Raw genomic sequence first — 22,071 nt, forward strand, 5'->3', positions numbered from 1 at the left:
GCAAAGTCCACTCGCAGCGCGCGGCCGTTGATGTCGTAGCCGTTGAGGTTGCGCATGGCACTCATGGCCGTCTCCGTGTCCCTGTACTCGCAAAAGCCGAAGCCCTTGGGCTTGCCCGTCTCTCGGTCGAACACCAACCTGCACCCAGTGCCCAACCAACGACACCAAGCCAGTCAGTCACACGTGCGTGCGTGCGTGCATCGATGTTGGGCAAAAGAAGCAGGAGCAAGCAGCACTGGCATAACAGGAGAAGGAGAGGTGAGGCAAGTACCGGAAGCAGGTGACAGGCCCCACGCTAGAAAAGATCTCTGTGAGCTGCTCCTCCGTCGCATCGTACGGAATATTGCCCACTGCAAAACCACATTTACACCACAAGATAAATCTATCATGGTCGCTGTGCTTGCTGGTAATTGACAGCCCCCCCCCATGCAGGCATTATTCGATCTTGCTCCATAGAGGTAAGATCGGGCACATACCAAAGACGCATCGCTGGGAACTGCCGCCACCTCCGCCTCTATTCATCTCTCTATGTAATGTGTGAATTGTGATTTCGTCTTGTCTCTTTTTTCTGCTTCTTCTTTTCCTTGATTTCTCTTGTCATTTCTTCGGCTATTTTCTGTTTCTATTTAAAACGACGAAGTGTCCGTTAGCCCGAAGTTGAGGCAACAGAGAGAAGTGCTTCTCTCGGGTGGCTTGACGTCTTGCCGGCCCTTGATTTGCCAAGCGCAGACGACTACAAAGACAACTTGAGCGTACTTGGATTTAATTCGACAATTGGGTTGAAAATGGAGGAAACATCTGGAGGCAGGAATGCAAGGGAGGTGCCTTCGATCGTTGGGCAGTGGCGGGAACAGTGCGCGAGGGACTTCACCAACCTCTTGGATGCCATTCGCGTACGCTCCCCTCAAATCACTGCTTTTGCTCGTAGTGTGGCGTGTTGTTGCCGTGTGTGCTGGCTTCTCACCACTACTTGCAGGTTTCGACAGAGACCGTGACGTTGGTGGTCGACCCGGACCTGCTGGGTCCGCTGCGGCTGGTGCTGGGCGAGGATCTCTCCCTGCTCCAGACCTACGGCGTCGGCCGCATGATCCTGCTCACGCCCGACAGCTGGGACTTCCGCGAGCTCGACGTGGACTCGCCCTATGTGGTCTACTTGGTGCGGCCCGTGCCGACGTGGATGCGGATCATCGCCAGCCACGTGCAGGAGCACTCGCGGAAGACCCGCACTTGGCCCATCACCGCCTCAGCGCGATCTTCCGAAGCCGCATTTACCACTCTGTCCTACCTCACACCAGCTGGCAGTTCTCAGAATTCAGGTTCGTATGTGTGCCGTCGCAACTCATGTGTGTCGTGTCGTGTGCGCCGTGTCGTGTGCGTCGTGCATGTCGTTTCTCACACTCGTTTTTGGTTCCTAAAGCGCTGTACGATCCAGTACATGCGCCGGCGGGCACAACACAGTTTGCGATAATCTTCACACCGCAGTGTAGCATCGTACGTGATCAATTCACTCTTGTGGCATCGGCACTCTCTTCTCACTCACAAGTTCCCATTTTTGTTCTTGTTGGCAGGTGTGCGATCGTGTTCTGGAGGAGGAAGGCGTCAAGGGCATGGTCGGTATCTACGAATACGCGCTCCATCTGCTGCCCTACGGCGATGTCCTTTCCATGGAGGACGAAGAATCCTTCAAGAACATATTTGTGGTGCGCCGCACGCACGCACGCACGCACCGCACCGCACATGCATACATGCACGCTCACATAGTCATACTCTGCTCTGTGTGTGTTGAGAACAGGAGAACGACACATCTTCGCTTTATTTCGTGGTGCGCTCGCTGATGCAGCTCCAGCGCACCTACGGCACCATCACCAACATCAAGGGTACGGTGGTCCTCCCCTCGGGTCTAAAGTCTCAGCCGTGCTGGTTTCCGGGAATTCACGGAATGCGTTGCTGGTCAGGTCGTGGGTTGCATGCGCAAACGGTGGCCGACCTTCTGCTCAGGTACACACAAGAAGAGGCCGAGTCCAAGAAGAAGCGCGGTGTGCCCACCACTGGCGGTGCCGATGCGGAGGCGGAGGCGGACGCCGACAACGACAACGACGGCACGGACTCCTCGAAGAAGAAGGGACTCAAGAGCCGCAAGACCAGCCCCCGGGGCAAGAGCACCGTGCCGACTAGAATCGACGCTCTCATTCTTCTCGATCGAAGTCTCGACCTTGTGCGTAATCACAACACGCACGATTCACACGGCACACACGGCACACGGCACACGGACATCGAACCAACTAGTGATTGGCTGCGACCAGGTTACGCCGCTGGCCACTCAATTCACGTACGAGGGGATCATCGCCGAGGTGCTGGGCATCGACCACGGCTCGACCGAGGCGGACCCGGGCGTAGTGCCGGTCCCGGGCGCTGACGAAGATGAGGGCGGCAAGGGCGGACGCCGGGGGCGTGGCCGCGGTAATGAGGGCCGAGGAGGCGGCCGAGGGAGGGGACGGGGGCGGGGGCGAGAGGCTGGCAAGAATGGAGCAGGCGGAGACGAAGACTCGGATGCCGCCAGTGACGAGAAAGTGAGGATCTCACTCTACGGCGCGGGAGCGCTCTTCAACGTACGGCTGGAGCTCAGCATCAACACCATCACCACCACCATCCGTTGCGAAGCAGAGTGAGTTGATTGATGCAATGCTGTATGCGTGTGTATGCAGGATTTGCGCGATGTCAACTTTGCAGCGCTCAGGCAGGTGATGCAAGACAAGGCCCGTGTCATCACGCCCAAATACCTGGTAGGCCGCCACGTGCCTCTGTGTACGCGCGCGTAAGCTAATTGGCCTGGTGGTGCGTGGCTACAGAAATTGAAAGGGACGCTGTCGCAGAACGAGAAGGAGGGCTACCTCCTGCCCGAAAGCGAACTGCAGTCTCTCCTCCCCGAGTTTGCCTCCCTCCAGACCGACTACCAGTCCCTCCAAATGCGTATAGGCCCGCACCACGCGCCACACAAATGCACGGGTTTGCGCGTTCGATGCGTGCGGTGCTCAGTGCGTAACAATTTTCATGATATGGAACATAGACACAAATCTGGCGGACAAGGTCTTGCAGGCCACCCGGCATCCCGCGTTCATCGCCCGCCTTCAATTCGAACAACGTACGCTGCCTTTCACCTGGGAGTGTTCTTACCCACGAATTACTCACCCATCCCCGCACAGGTCTGGTGGCGACGGGCGACGTGGCGCGGAATCCGCTGCTCGAGCAGGCCGTGCGCGCCGGCGAGCAGTTGGTCAAGGTCCTGCGGCTGCTCTGCCTCTCGTCGGTTGTGGGCGGTGGGCTACCGCGCCCCGCCTACGATCGATACCGAGCCATGATTCTCGACGTACGCCGCTCCTCCCGCACCACGCGTACTCTCACACTCGCACGCCGCATTCTTACCCTGCGCCGGGCCGGCTCATAGAAATACGGAATGCACCACATCTGCACTCTGGACAACTTGGAGAGCGCGGGCCTGCTCACGCCCCTGATTGGTATGCCTCCTTGGCCTGTTTGTTGATTATTTATAATTTTGTAAATAATAATGTTTCTGTAATATTGCGCAGGCAAGCCCATGTTCCCGAAGCTGCGCGAGCTGATGCGATTAGTCGTGCCCGAAGCGCAGAACGGACAACCTCTCGATATTGCCTACACACACTCTGGGTGCGCTATGCACTCTCCTTTGTGTCTGTGCCGTGTTTTGTTTATTTACTCCTTTTTTTTTCTGGGTGTAGATATGCGCCGCTTAGTGTGCGCCTGGTGGAGGCGGCGGCCAATGACGGCTGGCAGGGCGGCGAACTCAAGCGACTGCACAATGTGCTCGGACCCGTCTTCGAGTACGCCGTCAACGAGGACGGCGATGTCTTGTCCGGCGATGGCGCCTCGTCGTCATCGCAGAGCAAAGATGGGAAGACGCGGCGACGCGATCGCACGCTGAGCCCGAGGGACCGGAGTCCGAGATCGGGGCAAGATAACGTTGAGCCGAAAGGTAAACACCACACACACACGCACACACGCACACACGCGTGCGAGTGTTCGCACAGCATGCTGACTTGGCGTCATATGGGGTGGTGGGCGACAGTGGCTTTGGTGTTCATCATTGGAGGAATGACCCACGCCGAAGCTGCGGCCCTGCGCTGGCTCTCCTCACGAGGTGCGTTAGTGCCCCCACCATGACTGCACGCAATTAATTGCCACTCACACCATCGATGTCGCGCAGGTCGCACACAGTATCTGATCGGAACCACGAAGCTCCTCACCGGCGACACCTTCATCGAGCCATTGATTGAGGAGATATTCTGATCCACCTCGCAGACCTGCTTCTCAGGAGGGACTCAGGAGGAACCACACGAAGTAAACTTTTGTGTGGGTGTGCGTCGTACTCGCGCCGGTAGCACTTTCAGGTGTCTTTCATGCAGGCCTTTTTGAGAGTTTTGAAACGCTTTTGAAACGCATTTGGGAGGTCCTGTGCTGACGTGGCATTAAAAAAAGGGCGAAATTGCCGGCTTCCTGCCTCCGCCTCAAGCAGGCTCGTCGCCCATCCCCCTCCTCTCACCCGCCCTAATCCTTCTTCTTGCCACGCCCTGCGCTCAATTTTAGCTCGCGGCAGCTGCTTCAACTGCGACTGCACCAACAGCAGTTCCACGGCTTCCCTTCACCAGCACCACAGCCACCATCACCCACAGCAACTCACCCGTCTTCTTCAGCACGCCCTCTCCGGCACCGCGGCTTCCGTCAATGGCTCTTCCTTTACATCGCCCGAGGACGAGGTCACGCCTCCTCGAAAGGTAGGCCCGACCACAGCAGTGCCGAGGGGATGCGCGGGCTGTTCGGTGATTTGTTCGAGCCGCAGCGGATGTACAGCCCGCACAAGCCCATCTCGGCCAGCCAGTTCGACACCGTGAACGACCTCTTGGGCGGCATTGTGGGACCCGACCGCTCCCCCACCGCCGCCGCTGCCAAGCCACCACGGCCGCAATAGCCATAGAGCCGCGGGAGCAGGTAAGCAGAGTCCGCCTGGGTACCCTATTGGTCTTGTCTCGTGCCTGGTAACGAATGACTTACCTTTCGGGCGCCCCACAACCTAAAGTAGTTGTGAAAGGCCCGGAACTGAACAGCACCGCTCATGTTTAGGTTTCGGGACTTTGTTGCGTCTCAACTTGGTGGAATAGGCAAGAGGCGTATGAAAACAGGTAATTCACTTTGTCATACCACGAAGAAGGGGAGGACAACAAGTATTATCCATCTGTCTCACCCGCAAGAAGAATCAGAAGAGAGGTCATCACTCAACTCTGCTCGATTAGCCCGGTCATCAGGCTGCGGGAGTTCAGAAACGAATTCGTCCAGACATGCTGAAGTGCCTGTCTGTATTTACGATCGTCTTCTTGATGATCGTGGCCTTGATCTGCGAAGGGATCACGGCGGACCAGACCGAGCGACAGGACGACGAGCGGCGGGTCGAACTCCAGGCCCCCATTCCTGAGGACCTGCTTTCCTACCAAGGGTGGTCGATCACCCGCAAGCGATCCGCCCCCGCCACCGAGGTCACCTTCTTCGTCGAACTGCGGTAACAACCTCCTTTTTGGTGGTGGCGATGGTGGGTGGTGGGTGGCGATGTGGCGGTGGGCGGTGGCGGTGGGTGGTGGTGTTTCTTCTTATGTTCAACTCTGCGTTACAGAACAGGGAAGGAGGGCGAAGTGGAAAAGGTTGCCGCGGCGGTGTCCGACCCCAAGTCGCCTTCCTACGGCAAATTCCTCTCTGCCCAGGAGCTCAGGTCAGTCATCCCCCCTCGCGCGCAACACCGCAGCACTGTTGTGGGCAGAAACTGAATGTTACGACTGCTGCACGACTAGGGACTTGGTGGCTGCGCCGCCAGAGGTAGAACAGGCCGTGCTGCAGTGGCTCGATGACGAGAGCGCGGCCAACGGCCACCAGCCCATCTCCAGCAAGTCCTACGGAGACTTGATCATGGTTCTTCTCCTCGTCGCCTTCTTCTTTTTCTTCACAATTCCAACTGGCGGCGGCGGCGGGGTGCAGGTGAGCACGACGGTGCAAAACGCCGAACTGCTGTTTGACACCCACATCGCCGAGTTCACGCACGGAGTCTCCGGGCGCTCGGTTCAGCTCATCGTGCAACGTGCGCCACCAACACACATTTCATCGCTTCATACGATTCACACACACACACACACACACACACACACACACACACACACACACACACACACACACACACACACACACACAAACCTGCGCAGCTGCCACGGTGTCGCTGGAGATCAGCCACAACGTGCGCGCGTTGGTCGGTTTGTCCGATGTCTCAGTTCCGCGTCACTTCGCCTCGTACCATCTCACCGAGGACGGCCAAGTCGAGTCCAGGGTACGCACGCACCTTCAGCACAGCTCTTGGCTTAACCGCACATGAATCGTGAGTTCCTGATGGCGCCGTTATTGGTCAAACAGACCCTTGATCGCCGGCAAACGTCGACCATCGGCCCTAGTAATCTGAGGACTCGCTACAACATCTCGTCATCCGTCTTTGCCTCATCGTCCGTTTCGCAGGTGCGTGTGTGTATGCGTGTGCGTGTGCGTGTGCGTGTGCGTGTGTGTGTGTGTGTGTGTGCGTGCGTGTGTGTGTGCGTGCGTGCGTGTGTGCGTGTGTGTGCGCGTGTGCGGTCGTGCGTGTCACATATCGCCGAAGCGTTGGCAAGCTTGGCAGCTATTGAACTCTCTGCCTCCCGTGGTGCGTGTGCGTGTGCGTGTGCTGTGTGCCGTGTGCCGTGTGCGTGTGCGTGTGCGTGTGTGTGTGTGTGTGTGTGTGCGTGCGTGTGTGTGTGCGTGCGTGCGTGTGTGCGTGTGTGTGCGCGTGTGTGTGTGTTGCGTCGTTGCGGTGGGCAGAACCTCTGACTCTTTGTCGTGTTCGACGGTACTCAGGCTGTGGTGTCATACAACGATTTGTACTCGACCAGTGCTCTGCAGGTTCGGCTCACCCTTCCCCTGGCACCTCGTCTTACTGGTCTCTCTGTTCAAACTCTTTGTAATGTTGATTGGCTTGTATGCGCGCTGTAGACCTTTTCGACGTACTACTCCCTGCCCATGCCGACAGTAACGACCGTCAGAGGAACGGGCTCCAACGTGCCCTGTTCCTCCTACGCCTGCTCTGCTCAAGGTGCCTTGCCTTCCCCTGTTGCCGCTATCACGCACAGCGCCTACCAACAATACGGCGGACGCGGTTGCAGGCGAGAGTGACCTCGACATACAGTACATCACGGGCGTGGCGCGCAATGCCGACAACCGTTTCCATCTGAACGACAACGCGGGCTGGTCCACGTACTACTGGGCCGTCGAGGTCACCGCGTCGACTGACCCGGCCATGGTGACACCCTCCCTTTGGCCCTGCGACCCACTGCTCGTTAGCTAACCAATCACGCACACGACACACGACACACGACACACGACACACGACACACGACACACGACACACGACACACGACACACGACACACGACACACGACACACGGCACACGACACACGACACACGCACCACCGCCGCACCGCCGCACCGCCGCACCGCCGCACACGACCAAAACAGGTGTATTCGGTTTCGTGGGGCTCCGACGAGGTGACAAGCACGGGATTGCAGTGGGGCGACACAGCCTCCACCGAGTCGCAGCTGGCCAAGGTGGCCGCCCGCGGCATCTCCACGCTCGTTGCGTCAGGTTGGTCCACCTCTCAGTTGTTGTTGTTGCGGGATTGACTTTGACGGTAACAGGTGACACTGGCGCTGCTGGCGGAAGTGAGGGATGTCCCTTGGATACTACCAGATACTGCTACCGCGGAGGCTGTGCTCACACGACCACTTCTTGTACTCTCCGTCACACACGACACACGACACACACGACACACACATACGACACACACGCACAACACACACACACACACACACACACACACACACACACACACACACACACACACACGACACACACCACACGTTGACTGACCGTGTGGGGTGTAATTCATAGGTGGCCAGATTATCGTGGTCGATTCGACGTACGGCAGCAGAAGCTTCCCCGGAAGTACGTGTGCCACCTGCGTCCTCCCGACTCAGCCTATCTCTCTGTCCTCCCCCCTTCCCTCTCTCTCTCTCTTAACCGCGGGTGCGTGTTGGTGATGTGCTCGAGCAGCCCGCTCGGGTACCTGGGTGAAGGAGCTCAACAGTTACACGGCCACCAGCGCCTGGACCACCGCTGTGGGCGCCACCGAATGGTCGGCCTCGGGTCTGTAACATACGCCGCACACATCGCACGCCGCTCGCGCACAATAACTTGCGCTGACGGCCGCGGTCGTTGGGCAGGAGTCGATGTGGTGGGCTCGAATGAGGGCCTTTCCATCATCACGTCGGGCGGTGGCTTTTCCTACATTGCCACACGACCCACGTGGCAGAGCGCACATGTGGCGGCCTACCTCGCCAAGTCGGGCCTCTCCTTCCCGCCTACCACTACCTACAACACCAACGGTACTTCACCCACAACCGCACGCACGCACTCGCGCGCGCGCGCGCACACACACACACCCAACACAACACCACACACACACACACACACACACACACACACACACACACACACACATACACACAACACAACCACAGGGCACACAGTTGTACTGATGTTTGTGTGGTGGCGCAGGAAGGGGTTATCCGGATGTCAGCTTGCTGGGTCACTACTACCGAGTCTCCTACACCGGCCCGTCTGGAACCGACACACCTTACGTACGGCCGCACTGTTCAACAGGTTGATTCTATTCTCTGAACCCAACCATAACAACTTCACGCGCGCGCAGTGGGTGGCCATGGATGGCACCAGCGCTAGCGCCCCTGCCTTCGCCGGCATGATTACACTCATCAATCAGATGCGTAATAGCGCGTACGTTCACAACACAAACGCCACACGCCACACACGCCACACACACACACACACACACACACACACACACACACACACACACACACACACACACACACACGACTAGAGTCAGTCTTATCATATGACCGGTTGGTGGTGAACAGGGGCAAGGCGCAACTGGGCTTCCTCAACCCGGCCCTCTACCAGATGGCCACCGAGCGTCCGTCGGCGTTCACCGACGTCGTCTCGGGAACCAACAAGGCCACCATGGGTTACGTGTGCCAGTACGGCTGGGCCGCCACCGCCGGCTGGGACGCCGCCACAGGCGTACGTCTCTCACAAAACACACGCGCACACACACGCACACGCACACGCACACGCACACGCACACGAAACACAACGACTGATTTGAATCGCTTCCGTGTGCAGCTTGGAGTGCCCAACTTTGGTATAATGGCCGACTACTTGCTCAAATTTGACGATGTCACAGCGTCGCCGTCGACCACGCCCTCCGCCTCGATGTCGACCACGCCGTCGGCCTCGCGCACGCCCTCTCGCACGCCCTCGTCGTCTCCGTCGACGTCGTCCTCGCGCTCGGTCACCCCATCGGCCACGCGCACCACCACCCCGTCTTCATCTACATCGGCCACGCGTACGCCTTCCCCCACCAGCTCGACAACGCCGTCGGCCACGCCATCGACCACGCGCTCGGTCACCCCATCGACCACGCGCACCACCGCCCCATCTGCCTCTACATCGGCCACGCGTACGCCTTCGCCCACCAGCTCGACCACGCCGTCGGTCACCCCATCGGCCACGCGCACCACCACCCCGTCTGCCTCTACATCGGCCACGCGTTCTCCTTCGCCCACCAGCTCGACCACGCCGTCGGCCACGCCATCGACCACGCGCTCGGCCTCGCCCACCAGCTCGACCACGCCTTCGGCCACGCGCTCGGCTTCGCCCACCAGCTCGACCACCGCCACGCCATCGGCCACGCGTTCGCCTTCGCCCACCAGCTCGACCACGCCATCGACCACGCCATCGACCACGCGCTCGGCCTCGCCCACCACCTCGACCACACCGTCGGCCACGCCCTCAGCCACACCGTCGACCACCCCCGCGGCTTCGTTGTCGCCCACCACGTCCCTCACCGCGTCCCCCACAAGGTCGCCCACAAGGTCGCCCACCACCACGCCATCGGCCACGCGCTCGCCCTCGCCCACCAGCTCGGCCTCACCCTCGACCACGCGCACGGCCTCGCCGTCGACCACCCCATCGGCCACCCGGTCGACCACCCCCACCACGTCGCCGACCCAGTCGGCTTCACCCTCGACCACGCGCACGGCCTCGCCATCGCCCACGGCCACCCGGTCGACCACCCCCACCACGTCGCCGACCCAGTCGGCCTTACCCTCGACCACGCGCTCGGCCTCGCCATCGACCACCCCATCGGCCACCCGGTCGACCACCCCCACCACGTCGCCCACCCCCACCACATCGCCCACCCGATCGGCTACGCCGTCGGCCACGCGCTCGACCACCCCATCGGCCACCCGGTCGACCACCCCCACCACGTCGCCCACCCCCACAACGTCGCCCACCCCCACCACCTCGCCCACCCGATCGGTTACGCCGTCGGCCACGCGCTCGACCACCCCCACGGCTTCGCTATCGCCTTCGATGTCGCCCACCCGATCGGCCACTCCGTCGCCCACCCCGTCGACCACCCCGACCGCTTCGAGCTCGCCCTCGACGTCGCCCACCCAATCGCCGTCGCCGTCGCCCACGCGCTCGACCACGCTGTCACCCAGCCGCTCGACCACGCCCAGCGGCACGCTCATGCCCACCCCGAGCTCGACGCAGTCGCCGTCGGCCTCGCGCACGCCCAGCCCGTCGGCGTCGCCCACCCCGAGCCGGTCGGCCAGCCCGAGTCAGTTGCCGGCGAACTCGCGGCCGCCCTCGCCCAGCTCCACCCGCGTGTCATCCCCCCCGTCACCCACGCGCAGCCCGAGCCGCTCGCGCACGCCGTCCCGCACGCCTTCCAGGTCGCCGTCGCGCTCGCCTTCACGCTCGCCGTCGCGCTCGCGCACACCGTCTCGCACGCCGTCCCGCACCCCCTCCCGCACGCCCTTTTGATGAGTCTCTCTTTTGTACTTATTTTGGTTCGGCCATTCCATGCCATTCACTCGTCATTACGCTGGGCCGAGGTGGTGCTGTTGGCGGTGGTGGCCAGGGCGAGGAGGCGCTGGGCGGCGGCCTCGGCGCGGTCGCGGTATTCGAGGTCGGCGTAGTGCGACACCGGCGCCACACCCGCGAGGCCGTAGAGCGCGCCGAACCACGCCCCGCAGATCACGCCCGTCGAATCGTTGTCGCCGCCGTGCAGGATGCCGCGATAGACCAGTTCATGCCACGAGTCGCCGGCCCCGAGCAGCGCGTCGTAGGCGATGATCACCGAGTCGTGTCCTGTTGGCCAATCGCACACAACGCAACACCACGCACGGGGTCAGCCACGCGGCCAAATGGTTGAAAGCTGTTTTTTGTGGTGGTGGAGGGGCTTGAACCGGAAGCGCCGCCCCAGCCGGCCCAGGCGATGGAGCTGTAATAGGCGTCGCGCTCGGCCGGACCCCAGACCTCGGGGAAGGTGGGCTCGGCCTCGCCGTTGTCGATCTTCCGCAGAAGCATGTAGGCCCGCCTGGGTCGTTTCGGCCGAAAGGAAGAAAGAACGCCATATGATTGGTGATCTATCGAAATAAATAAAAGAACCAATGAGAGGCAAGCGAACCAGTGGTCCTCGAAGTACTTGAGGTCGGCCTGGTACTCGGCCCAGTCCCTCCCCTGCTGCTCCAGATACCTGTAGGCCCGCGGGAGGATCTGACCACCGGTACGTCGTTGTTTTTCAGTTCCACCGCACGCACCCACGCACACACACACACACGCCACACACACGACACACGCACACGACACACACACAACACGGCATGGTGCCAGCACGTGAGGTGGATTATTACGGACCTGGTCGAGCAGGAGGCGTCCCCACTGAATCGGTGGAATCTTCTCGATGGCGTAGGCCGTGAAGAGAGCCGCCACCAACGCCTTAAAATAGATTATTACAAGATTAAATAATAATCTTGACAATGACGATTGTGACAAAAAACAATAAAGAAATAAACAATAATCAATAATCATTTATGGAAAAAGAAAGAAAAACAACAGGGAAGAGGCTGCGTGCGTACCCCAAATAAGCCGGTCGGGTGGTTGTGGGTCATTCGGCTGCTCTCGATCGAGGCCGCGATCAGCTTGTCTCTCTATGTGTGTGTGTGTGATGCATTCATTGACGCTTGTGTCAGGCCGTGCGGGCGTTGGGCGGTTACAGGCGCGCGTTGGGTGGTGAGAGATGAGCGGTGTACATTTTCTTCGCCGGGAAAGCGGAGACCGATGCACATGGCCCGCATCGCACCACCGCACCCGCCACCGAGCCGGCAATAAGGAATCGCTGAAGTGTGACGTCATCATGTTGAGTTATCGCACACTGCACACACCGCACACACCGCACGTACTGTCCCAGCGGTGGAAGGAGAGGTGGCGCACGGACTGGGAGGTCATCGGGCCAGGCGCCCGGCCGCCCATGTCGTCGAAGCACTTGACATAGTGCTTGGCCAGGATCGGGTAGAGCTCCTCGAGCGGCCGCTCCGCCCCGTGCTCCACCAGCGCCTGGCATTGCCACACGACACACACACACACACACGACACACGACACACGACACGACACACGACGGCAGGGTGTGAGGAATGTGTGGGCCAATAGAGAGGAATGCGGAAGCAGGAGTGTACCTCGGCGGTGGCGAGGTGCATGACTTGGTCGTCGGACACCATACACTTCTTGATGCTCAGCTTGTCCAGTCCGCCCAGCGCCTTCAGCTCGCGCAGGATCGCCACGCCTGCCAATTTCATTTTCATTTTTATGTTAAAAAATAAAGAAAATAAAAAAACGTGGCAAACACAAACTTATCGGGGGGAGGGGGGGTACCGTCAAACGTGAACTCCCAGACGCCATTGCGATAGCCCATGGCGTCGCCCACGCCCGCCAGGACCATGCTCGCCCGGTACCGCTCCGCGACCTCCCCCGTCTGCCCGCCGCCGTGACTCGCCACCACCGTCTCCTTCTCTTGTTCCATTTTTGTTTACTATAAGTAGCGGGGCTAGGAATCAAGGCTCCCCCTTTCCACGCCTGCCCGGGGTTTCAGTCCCGCAACTATATATTTATTTAGCCATAAGCCTGCACCAACTGCGCTTCTGGCTTCCACGTTTGCCGACAGCCATTCTGTGCTGGAGGTTAGGGCGGTGCAGCGTTCTCCCCCAGCGGAGGAAGGCGCCAGTCGCGACGCGTTGGGCGGTGCGGGCTATGAGTAGTAGTTTTTTGTCCACTGGGCCATCGGGGATCACCGCCACCGCTGCGTTCGCACCGTTCCTGCGACAGTACAGGTGGTGTCTGGTGCTCTTATTCCTTAAAAAATCCATAATTGAATATATTCTTTTTGATTGGCACTTATAGCGAAGAAGAGGCAGAGGCGGAGGAGGTCTTCTTCTCGTCGAGGAGGCGGTACTGCTGGATCCAGGAGGGCTTGAAGTCGGAGCGGAGCTTGACGTACTCGACGACCTGGACCCGCTTGAGGCTGGCGAGGGCCGACTCGTCGAGCAGGTGGCGCAGCTGCCCGGCCTCGATGAGGTGGATCGAGGCCAGATCGCTGAGCACCTCGAAGGCCTCCGTCACCGCCGGAAACGGGAACGAGCTCAGCGCGGCCTGCTGGTACTCTTGCATGTCCCTGGTGCACCGGTTGGTACCGATCAGGTGTGTGTCGTGTCGTGTCGTGTCGTGTCGTGTCGTGTCGTGTCGTGTCGTGTCGTGTCGTGTGCGGTGAGGGTACCGTTTGAGTTTCATGCCGCCCATGCCCTGGCTGACGGTGAACTTCCTGAAGTGCTCCAGCAGCAACCTGTGAACAGCAAAAAAGAAGAACGTCAATGCGAGCACCCGGGTAGTGTTGTGAGCGAGAGGGGGGGAGGGGGTTACTTCTGTAGTCGCAGGCCCAGCTCCTCTAGGAAGCTCTCGGCGTTCTTGCCATCGAGGTTGGCCTGTGTTTTGTGTTGTATTATTATTATTTATTATTTATTATTATTTATTATTTATTATTTATTATAATTATTTAAACATTGTTACGAGTTGGCCAAGTCAAAAAAGATGGTGGAGGAGGTGCGGTACCTGGATGACCTTGGTCTGGGCCACGATGTAGTTGACCGCATTGGCGCACGCCGTGGTGGGCCGGTTGATGGAAATGATATCGTCGTCGCTCAGCCTGCAAACAGTTCTCAAAGTCAGCCCTCGCACTCGCACACGCCACACACGTCACACGTCACACGCCACACACACACACACACACACACACACACACACCGGAAATCGTTTCTGCCTTGCTCGTAGCCCAGCTGGCGCTCAAGGGTGGCGACGACCACTGCAACGGGCACGGGGTGTAATGTGAGTCATAGGGCAGTGCGTGCGCATCTGCAGAGAGCCGCCAGGCGCGTGGGGTGCGAGGTCGGCGGTACGGTTGAGCGTGAGCTCCAGGCCCTCGCTGATCTTGTCCTCAAGCATGGCCAGCAGGTGGTCCTTCTTATCGATGCACTCGCTGTACACCGTGTTGGACTGGGAAACGTGCGGCGCCTGCATGTTGTGTGTGTGCGTGTGCGTGCGTGTGTGCGTGTGTGCGTGCGTGCGTGTGTCATGAGCAGCACACGCAGCACACGCGCCCTCGTTACGTCACGTTAGAACACAACGTACGATCTCGACGTGAAAGTGTCGCTGGAGAAGGATCACGATTTGGTTGACCTGCTGGGCCACCTCCAAGAAGTGAACACGCCCGGACCGTCCTCCCCGCAGCGGTTTTAACGCACTGGAAACACAACACACACGACACACACGACACACGACACGTACAACACACGCACTAAGCGTCAGGGGGAAGAAGAAGGGAGGAGGGGGGTGACGGTACGCCTCGAGGGCCGGGTTGAGGTATTGGTGGCCCAGGTAGTCCACCAGCGCGCCGAATACTCGGAACAGGTTGGGCGGTCTGTAGGCCGATGAAGCCAACGTAAGTCACCGACCGGGACCGACACAAGCGGGGGGTGGGGAAAGGGACTGCAGGCGGGTGGTACAGGGCGCCGGGTTTGGAGAGTTTGATGCAGCGCCGCACGGACTCCTCGTTGAGGTGGATGAAGTGGAGAATCGGCTCCAGCGTGGTCAATTCGGGCACGCGATACATCAGGTTGGCATTCTGCGTTTCGTTGTTTGCGTGGTTAGGCACGTACACAACATCAACACACACACACACACGACACACACACACACACACACGACACATGCGCATACGGCACCTTCTTGCCCTGCACACTCCATGCGGACGCAAAGTCCTTGGAGGCCTCGAACATTTTGTCGAAGGTGAAACCCTGCTTGGCAGAGGCGGAGGTGGTTTCGGCCTCCCGACGCAGGTTCTCCAGCTCCTTGGTGTACAGCATCACCAGGCATTGAAGCTCGTTGTCGATGTAACTGCAACACAAAACCACACACACACACACACACACACACACACACACACACACACACACACACACACACACACACACACACACACACACACACACACACACGCCACACACACCACACACAACAGTGGTAATAAGGTGTTGGCAGCTCTCGGGCCCGAGTGATGAAGAGTGCCAGCAGGCGTACTTGTCGGTGTAGTTGAGCAGGAGCGAGTCCACCATGGCCGCAAAGTCGAGGTCGGTCTTGTACTCTTGCAGCACGTTCACCTGGCACGCACCCCATATGAGCACCCGTGTACGTGCGTGCGTGCGTGCGACTGTGCGTGCGTGCGTGCGTGCGTGCGTGCGTGCGTGCGGTACGTACAAGTTGAATCGTCTTGCCGTAGGCGGTGGCCATCAGCCTGAGATAGGTCAACACCGAATCCGCTGCACCGGTGTGCTGCAGCATGCGCTCGAGGAACATGCTGATCTAGAGATAGAGATGCGGGCAGAGAGCGCGACAAATGAGCCCCGGACCCGTGCGCGGCAACGCACGAGATGATCAAGCTCGGGAAAAGAAAGCGTACTCGCTGTTCGAAGATCCGCTGCGCCAGCTCTCGCATCACCGCCGGCGGGTTAGGAAAGACTCGCGTGATCACCTGCCCGAACCAGGTCAGCGTCTCATGAGTGCATGCGCGTGCGATGGTGCGCGTGCGGTGGTGCGCGTGCGGTGTGCGTGTGCGGTGGTGTGTGCGTGTGCGTGTGCGGTGTATACCTTGTACTCCTTCTGACACGACGTGATGATGTCGTCGTAGAACTCGTTGATACGCGCCGATGCGAGCTCCACGTTGTCGAGGTCCTGCACGCGGGCGGTGTAGGTGCCCTGGTCGGCCAGGGCCTCGTCCATCTCCAGGCTCTCCGTGTCGAAGAACATCTTGAGCAGCGAGATGTACCGCTTCACGCACGAACTCCCGCCATTGAACTGGTACAGGATGTCCGCACACTCCTGCTCGCGACTCCAAATTAGGTGTGTGTCGTGTGTGTGCGTGTGTGTGCGTGTGTGTGTGGGTGTGGCGTGTGTGCGGCGTGTGTGCGGCGTGTGTCGTGTGTGTGCCTTCATTTTGGCGTAGTCGCCAGCGCCCGAGGCTTTGGTGAATTTCTGCAGGAGATTGTTCTCCAGCTTGTTGCTCTCGGACTCGACCAGCTCTTTGCCCTGCCCAACACATAATAAAAATATTTGAATAAACAAAAAAACTAAGTACAAATTGATGAATGGCAAAAGCAAAGAGTCGGCCACCAACCTGCTTGGTGCGCCGCACAAGGCCTTCAACCACCACAACCGGATCCTTCAGTACGGACTCCTGAGGCAGTGGCACATCCACCACCGATCTCGTGCGTGTTCTATGTAAGAGGGTGCGGTGTGTGCGCCGTGTGTGCGTGTGCGTGTGCGTGTGTGTCGTGTCGTGTGTCGTGTCGTGTTTGTGTGTGCGTGTGTGTGTCGTGTCGTGTTGTGTCGTGTTTGTGTGTCGTGTTAGCACGGCAGCATGCTGCTCCACGTGGAGCAAAGAGAGTTAGAAAAAGTGTACCGGTCGCGCTCGGCCTTCATGTGCGACATCTCTTCCTCAGCTCGCTCGAGCTCCTTGGTGAAGACGCTTAGTTTCTTGAGCAGCTTGGCACGTTCGCGCAGTTGCTTCTTGTCCAGGAAGATCGACGACTTGATCTCGCCCGAGCAGAGCTCGATGAAGTAGTTGATCAGCTCTGTTTTGAGAGGCGTCAGAATTATCGGCACGCGCGCGTGTGCGATGCGTGCGGTGCGGTGCGTGCGTGTGTGTGCGGTGGTTCAACACGGGGCAGGCATACCCTTTGCTTCAGACGCGGCAGTGCGTTGCTTTTCGACGGCCTCCAACCGATCACCTGCGCCGCGTAACATTAAAAGCAGCTGAGCGGCCGAAAACGAAGAAGTATCGACATCACCGCACACGCTCGTACCAATACGCACGGCAATGTTTCCCACGCCGCTGATACGCGCATCGAGTTCTTTGAACGAATTCAGGTTTCCCTGTGTGCAACAACACACGACACACACGACACACACGACGCACAACACACAACACAACAGACACACAAGATTGGTGTTAGCTTACGCGGTACGGGAACGTTGGGCGCGCGCGGCACCTGGAAGGTCCTGTTCTGCTCCCATATCTTGGACTTGTAGACCTCCTCCTCCTTGGCGCAGTCTTCCATCGACTTGGAGATCTTGGTCTCCACCTTGACGCACCCACCTCGACGTCAGTGACATGCGATACCGCGGTGCGTGCGTGCGCGTGTGAGTGTGCGTCTGCGAGCCGTACCTGTTCGCGCAGGTACTTCAGATCGGCGATGGTGTTGTCGAACAGGTCCAAGAAGGGCTCCGTGGCAAAGAACTCAGCTGCACAACAAATAAATAATAAATGATTAAAATAAAGGAAAGTACAATTTATTGATTGTGAGAGGGGGGGGTACGTCGTTGGGTCTTGCGGCCATCGCCAGTAGTGGGCGATCTGCTGCTTTTGTGCTGGGACTCATCGGATTCGTTCTGTTTCTGCTGCTGTCGGGTGAGCTGATACACCAGCTTTCTGCTCACAATGTCCACGTAGTCGTGCGCATCGAAGTTGGCCCCCTGGAACCTGTTGATGTCCGCCCTGTCCATCTTCTTTGCCTATGTAATTTGGCTGGTTATTTCCTTTTGCTTATCTTTATTTTTTCATTCATCTTTATTTATTCAGCTTATTTATCTTATTTATTTCAAATCCAAAATCATGGCACACTTGTGGTGAAAGAAGGAGGGGTTGTTTCATACGTATGTATCATTTGTTCTGAAAATGTGTGGTGGTGTTGGCTGACCTCACATTGGGGAAGGGGAAGAGGAAAAGAAGAAGAGGAAGAAGGGAAAGAGAAGGACGAGCTCAGGGCATGGCAATGTCCATGATGCGCTTGATGCCGATCATCACCTTGCTCCCCAGGTCTTCCCAGTGCGATCCAGCCAGCACCTTGTGCACCTGCTCACGTAAAGGAAAGGGAAACAAAATGAGAAACGAACAAGACAAAAAGATAATCAAGAGCAGCAAGCAAGCAAGCATACCCTGGTGACGTTGGCCTTGTTCTCTGTCTCGAGGGCAACGGCAAACTCGTGCAGAAGAGCCTCGAGCTCATCCGAGTACTGGCCGGTCTTGAGCTTCTCGTAGAGCTCGTTCATTCGGCCCTTGGCGTCGGTCATGGCCCGCGCCTTGCGCGGATCGGCGCCAACGCGCTGCGAGAGTGAGTCGACGATGGTCGAAAATTTGTTGACGATCTCGCCCGAGAGCGCCGTGGGCTCCTTGGTCAATTTCGGGGGAGCTGAAGAGGAACGAGATCACCGTCAGCTTAGACTCGCACGACACGCGATACGACTAGAATGACATACCAGCCGGTGCGGGAGCAGGGGCGCTGGTCTGTGATGTGGGTGGCGTGTTGGTGGGCTGGGAGACGCTGGGGGTGAACACGGTGGTCGAGCCGCTGCCAACACCCGAGACGCCAGCCGGGGCCACGGGCGTGAACACGGTGGGTGTCGAGCCGCTGCCCACGGCAGCCGGCGCCACAGGCGTGAACACGGTGGGCACGGCGCCGCTTCCCGACGCCGACGGAGTAAAGACGGTGGGCGCCGCCGAGCCGACGGCCGAAGCCACGGGAGTGGGACCGACGGTGGGGAAGACAGAGGGAGCGCCAGCACCGCCGGCCGATGGCATGGCGACCGAGGGCGCCACGGGGTGAGGCTCAAACGTGGTGGTCGCTGGGTTGTATTCGGTGTAGCCAGCCGCGCGAGCCGCGGCGGGAATGTAGGCTGCGATGTGGAAGGGATTCACAACAGGGCGCAGCGTTAGCGCTGACGCTTTGCCACCTCATGACCTCATACGTTTTGCTTGGTGGTGTTGCCGTACCTCCAGAGCCCTGGCCGCCGGGCGCGGCAACCGGTTGGGGGAAGGCAGCGGGGTTAGAGGGTCGGGGAGGCTCGGGGAAGGGCGACGGGCTGCCGCCGGCGGCCGGGCGGTGTGAGGGACCCGTGGGGAAGGGCGAGGGACCCGAGGTGGCCGTGTGGCCGTGCACGGGGTGCGCAACGGGGTGAGCCGAAGGAACGCTGGGCGTGAACGATGGTGTCGACGGGCCTGGGTTGACGAAAGGTACGAGGGTGAGTCTGGATTTCGGAAATAAAAATACGAAAAAGGTCGACGTACCAGCGGTGCGCACGGGCGCGGAGGGGTTGTAGCCTCCGGGGGTGAGACCAGCGGTTCTCTGAGGGCCAGTGGGCTGAGCCGAGGCGCCGGCAGGAGTCTGGTGCTGGGCGCCACCCTGCTCGGGCCTCACGTTCTCCGATTGGAACGGGAACGGAGGAACGCCAGCGGCCTACACAAAAGTTGTCAGACGTGATTGTGCACGGAAGGGGTGAACGAGCCAGGAAGCGGCGTACAGGCTGCTGGTTGAGCGCGTTGGCGACGCGGTGCAGCAGGACGGTGCTCGAGGGCGTCTGGAACTTCTGCAAACGTGACGCGGGACCCAGAGCTTATGAGCTTATGAGCTCCACTGCAGGAGGGGAGAGTGCTAACGTACGGGGTCGTTGAGCTGGGACAGGTAGCCCATGGCGGTCTGGAGCCTGCCCTGCGAGGCGAGTGCCTCGGCGTACTGCGAGTACTTGTTGGCGAGCACGTCGGACATGTCGTTGTAGTCGATCGCGCGGCGGAAGATGGACACCTTCTCCAGGACCTCCAGCAGGGACTCAACTGAGTCGTTGCTGCAAATAGAAAGGACACAAAAAGAGGTAATGTCAACAAACTCGCTTGCAGAGCCGCAACCGCCACGGCGCCGACCGAACGTACTCCTTGTTGATGGAGGCGTTGACCCAGGCGTTGACGGCCTTGTCGATGTTGCCCGCGCAGATGTAGCACAGCACGGCGGACCTGGTGTCACCGGCAGCCTCCAGGCGCGAGGCGAGGAAGTCGCAGAGGACGGGGAACTCCTCGCTCTTGGCGTAGGTGCAGAGGATGGCGAGGGTGCCCTTCCACGAGTGCAGCTCGGTCGATGCCACCAAGGTTTGCATCTCGTTCTTGACGATCGACGAGATGAGCTGTAGGGGGGGAGGGGGGAATTTAGCAACACACTTCAGAACCACACATGCAGCTAAAGTTCGATGGGGCGGGAGGAGTGCCTTCATGAAGGGCATGGTGTGACGCGCGAAGTATGCCTCCTGCGTCTTGGCCCAGAGATCGGGGCCACCGCAGGCAGCCAACACCAACGCGTCGGCCTGCAATAGACAGTCAATGTCAACACCACGTGTGAGCTGCTTGGTGCACTTGACGGGCGATCATTCGCCAAGGCCCACGGGCAACCGTACCGTGCGACCGATCTTCATGCAGCAGTTGACGGCAGCCTCGAAGTTGCCCACGATGAGCGATCGCGTGATGATATTCTCGGAGTTGTCCTCGGTGAGGTCGAACTTGATGGTGGCCTTGGTGGTGGGAATGGGCATCAGAGGCGCCTTGGCAGTCGAGGCCGCGGAGGTCTCGGACCCCGTCTCGGCGGGCGGGAGGTTGGCGGCGATCTGGGCGAACGGATCGTCGGAGCCGGACGGCTGGCCCAGTGCGGCGAACGGGTCATGACCCTCCGAGGGAGGCGGCGCGCCGAACATGTCGAACGAAGAGTCGGTGGGGGCGCCGCTCGAGGCGGGGGCGCCAAAGAGGTTGGACACGTCCTCACCCTCCTTGGTGGAAGCTGTGTTACAGAGGAAAGAGCATGACAGTCATTTGAATGGTGCTGTGTCGCACGTGAGAGCGAGCGGGGTCATACCAGCCGGGGAGCCGCCAAAGAGAGCCGAGGCGTCGTCTTCTTCCTTCTTGGCCTCCTCCTCGCTAGGTTCGTCCTCGCTGGCCTTCTCCTCGGCCGGCGCCTCCTTCTCCTCCTCTTCGGTTTCCTCCTCCTTGGCGTGCTCGGCCTCCTTTTCGTTGTCGGGAAGGCGGGAGATGAACTGGAGAAGAAAGTAAAGGAGAGAAGAAGAGGTGAGAAAACGTTTGATAACGGCATGTGGTGCGGTTGCGTCAGGCATGCGATTCGATCAGATAGAAGTTAAAGTGTCTCGTCACAAATGTTCAGTGAGATTCCCACTTCAATAATTCATCATGTTTGGCATGGAGGAGCGGGGGCGGGAGCATGTTTTTGTACCTCCAACACCTTCTGGTTCGTTTCCTCGGGTCCGAAGCCCAGGTGCGCCAAAAGCTGCGTGCGTGCGCTCTACGGAATGGTAAATAAAGGTTAGTGGACGCACGTGAGTAGGAGGAGAGGCGGAGTTGTGTGGAGGAAAGTGGTGTGTGCGTACCGACTCGAAGAGGACGCTGAGAAGGCTCCACTCCGCCTTCTCCTGCTCGTTGGCACTGTTGGTCATCTTCTCCTCGCAATAGGCCTTGCAGTCGTTGCTCTTAAGAGCCTCCTCGAGCCTCTGTGACCTGTCGACGAAAGTCTGGTCTGTGACGATGGTGCGGACCTGCACGTATGGGCGAGAGTG

At 59.4% G+C, this 22,071-nt stretch overlaps 7 protein-coding genes and 1 pseudogene across 7 annotated transcripts; 3 read left to right on the forward strand and 5 right to left on the reverse strand.

Annotated features, from left to right (window-relative positions):
• Nucleotides 1-11: 11 nt before the first annotated feature.
• On the reverse strand, nucleotides 12-522 carry ACA1_020090 (cleavage stimulation factor 64kDa subunit; the record flags this gene model as incomplete). Its single annotated transcript, XM_004335512.1, has 3 exons — nucleotides 12-138; nucleotides 272-350; nucleotides 477-522. Coding segments are annotated over 3 exons (252 nt in total), but the record flags the coding sequence as incomplete, so codon positions are not given.
• Nucleotides 523-785: 263 nt separating this feature from the next.
• ACA1_020100 (Sec1 family protein) lies at nucleotides 786-4,323 on the forward strand (the record flags this gene model as incomplete). The annotated part of the gene is made up of 16 exons (XM_004335513.1): nucleotides 786-893; nucleotides 977-1,316; nucleotides 1,418-1,491; nucleotides 1,569-1,655; nucleotides 1,841-1,877; nucleotides 1,956-2,215; nucleotides 2,304-2,609; nucleotides 2,706-2,805; nucleotides 2,860-2,970; nucleotides 3,068-3,142; nucleotides 3,204-3,367; nucleotides 3,446-3,515; nucleotides 3,588-3,684; nucleotides 3,756-4,009; nucleotides 4,103-4,174; nucleotides 4,241-4,323. 16 exons carry the CDS (start codon nucleotides 786-788, stop codon nucleotides 4,321-4,323), a joined length of 2,238 nt encoding a protein of 745 aa, XP_004335561.1.
• A 468-nt stretch (nucleotides 4,324-4,791) lies between these two features.
• Nucleotides 4,792-5,148, reverse strand: ACA1_020110 (annotated as a pseudogene).
• A 221-nt stretch (nucleotides 5,149-5,369) lies between these two features.
• On the forward strand, nucleotides 5,370-9,339 carry ACA1_020120 (Prokumamolisin, activation domain containing protein; the record flags this gene model as incomplete). The annotated part of the gene is made up of 16 exons (XM_004335514.1): nucleotides 5,370-5,587; nucleotides 5,699-5,794; nucleotides 5,874-5,991; nucleotides 6,058-6,157; nucleotides 6,279-6,400; nucleotides 6,484-6,582; nucleotides 7,090-7,189; nucleotides 7,227-7,396; nucleotides 7,613-7,739; nucleotides 7,793-7,864; nucleotides 8,046-8,099; nucleotides 8,208-8,300; nucleotides 8,378-8,539; nucleotides 8,712-8,794; nucleotides 8,866-8,948; nucleotides 9,099-9,339. 16 exons carry the CDS (start codon nucleotides 5,370-5,372, stop codon nucleotides 9,337-9,339), a joined length of 1,938 nt encoding a protein of 645 aa, XP_004335562.1.
• Nucleotides 9,340-9,380: 41 nt separating this feature from the next.
• ACA1_020130 (uncharacterized protein) lies at nucleotides 9,381-11,221 on the forward strand (the record flags this gene model as incomplete). Its single annotated transcript, XM_004335515.1, has 2 exons — nucleotides 9,381-9,524; nucleotides 9,599-11,221. 2 exons carry the CDS (start codon nucleotides 9,381-9,383, stop codon nucleotides 11,219-11,221), a joined length of 1,767 nt encoding a protein of 588 aa, XP_004335563.1.
• ACA1_020140 (ADPribosylarginine hydrolase) lies at nucleotides 11,113-13,105 on the reverse strand (the record flags this gene model as incomplete). Its single annotated transcript, XM_004335516.1, has 8 exons — nucleotides 11,113-11,393; nucleotides 11,492-11,622; nucleotides 11,713-11,765; nucleotides 11,943-12,023; nucleotides 12,164-12,235; nucleotides 12,519-12,641; nucleotides 12,762-12,868; nucleotides 12,958-13,105. 8 exons carry the CDS (start codon nucleotides 13,103-13,105, stop codon nucleotides 11,113-11,115), a joined length of 996 nt encoding a protein of 331 aa, XP_004335564.1.
• Nucleotides 13,106-13,476: 371 nt separating this feature from the next.
• Nucleotides 13,477-18,192, reverse strand: ACA1_020150 (exocyst complex component 5, putative; the record flags this gene model as incomplete). The annotated part of the gene is made up of 21 exons (XM_004335517.1): nucleotides 13,477-13,753; nucleotides 13,856-13,921; nucleotides 13,999-14,060; nucleotides 14,188-14,281; nucleotides 14,380-14,437; nucleotides 14,532-14,646; nucleotides 14,764-14,875; nucleotides 14,975-15,052; nucleotides 15,138-15,256; nucleotides 15,357-15,528; nucleotides 15,712-15,791; nucleotides 15,889-15,993; nucleotides 16,091-16,162; nucleotides 16,279-16,509; nucleotides 16,805-16,904; nucleotides 17,090-17,261; nucleotides 17,364-17,417; nucleotides 17,493-17,562; nucleotides 17,679-17,771; nucleotides 17,855-17,931; nucleotides 18,006-18,192. The coding sequence occupies 21 exons, from the start codon at nucleotides 18,190-18,192 to the stop codon at nucleotides 13,477-13,479; spliced, it is 2,394 nt and encodes a 797-aa protein (XP_004335565.1).
• Nucleotides 18,193-18,448: 256 nt separating this feature from the next.
• On the reverse strand, nucleotides 18,449-22,050 carry ACA1_020160 (uncharacterized protein; the record flags this gene model as incomplete). The annotated part of the gene is made up of 13 exons (XM_004335518.1): nucleotides 18,449-18,541; nucleotides 18,625-18,878; nucleotides 18,946-19,362; nucleotides 19,460-19,684; nucleotides 19,754-19,922; nucleotides 19,987-20,052; nucleotides 20,127-20,307; nucleotides 20,393-20,640; nucleotides 20,683-20,817; nucleotides 20,908-21,284; nucleotides 21,360-21,537; nucleotides 21,732-21,785; nucleotides 21,886-22,050. Coding segments are annotated over 13 exons (2,562 nt in total), but the record flags the coding sequence as incomplete, so codon positions are not given.
• Nucleotides 22,051-22,071: the final 21 nt, after the last annotated feature.

Source organism: Acanthamoeba castellanii, assembly GCF_000313135.1.
Source record: "Acanthamoeba castellanii str. Neff unplaced genomic scaffold scf7180000084037, whole genome shotgun sequence".
NCBI classification, from domain to species: Eukaryota; Discosea; order Longamoebia; family Acanthamoebidae; genus Acanthamoeba; species Acanthamoeba castellanii.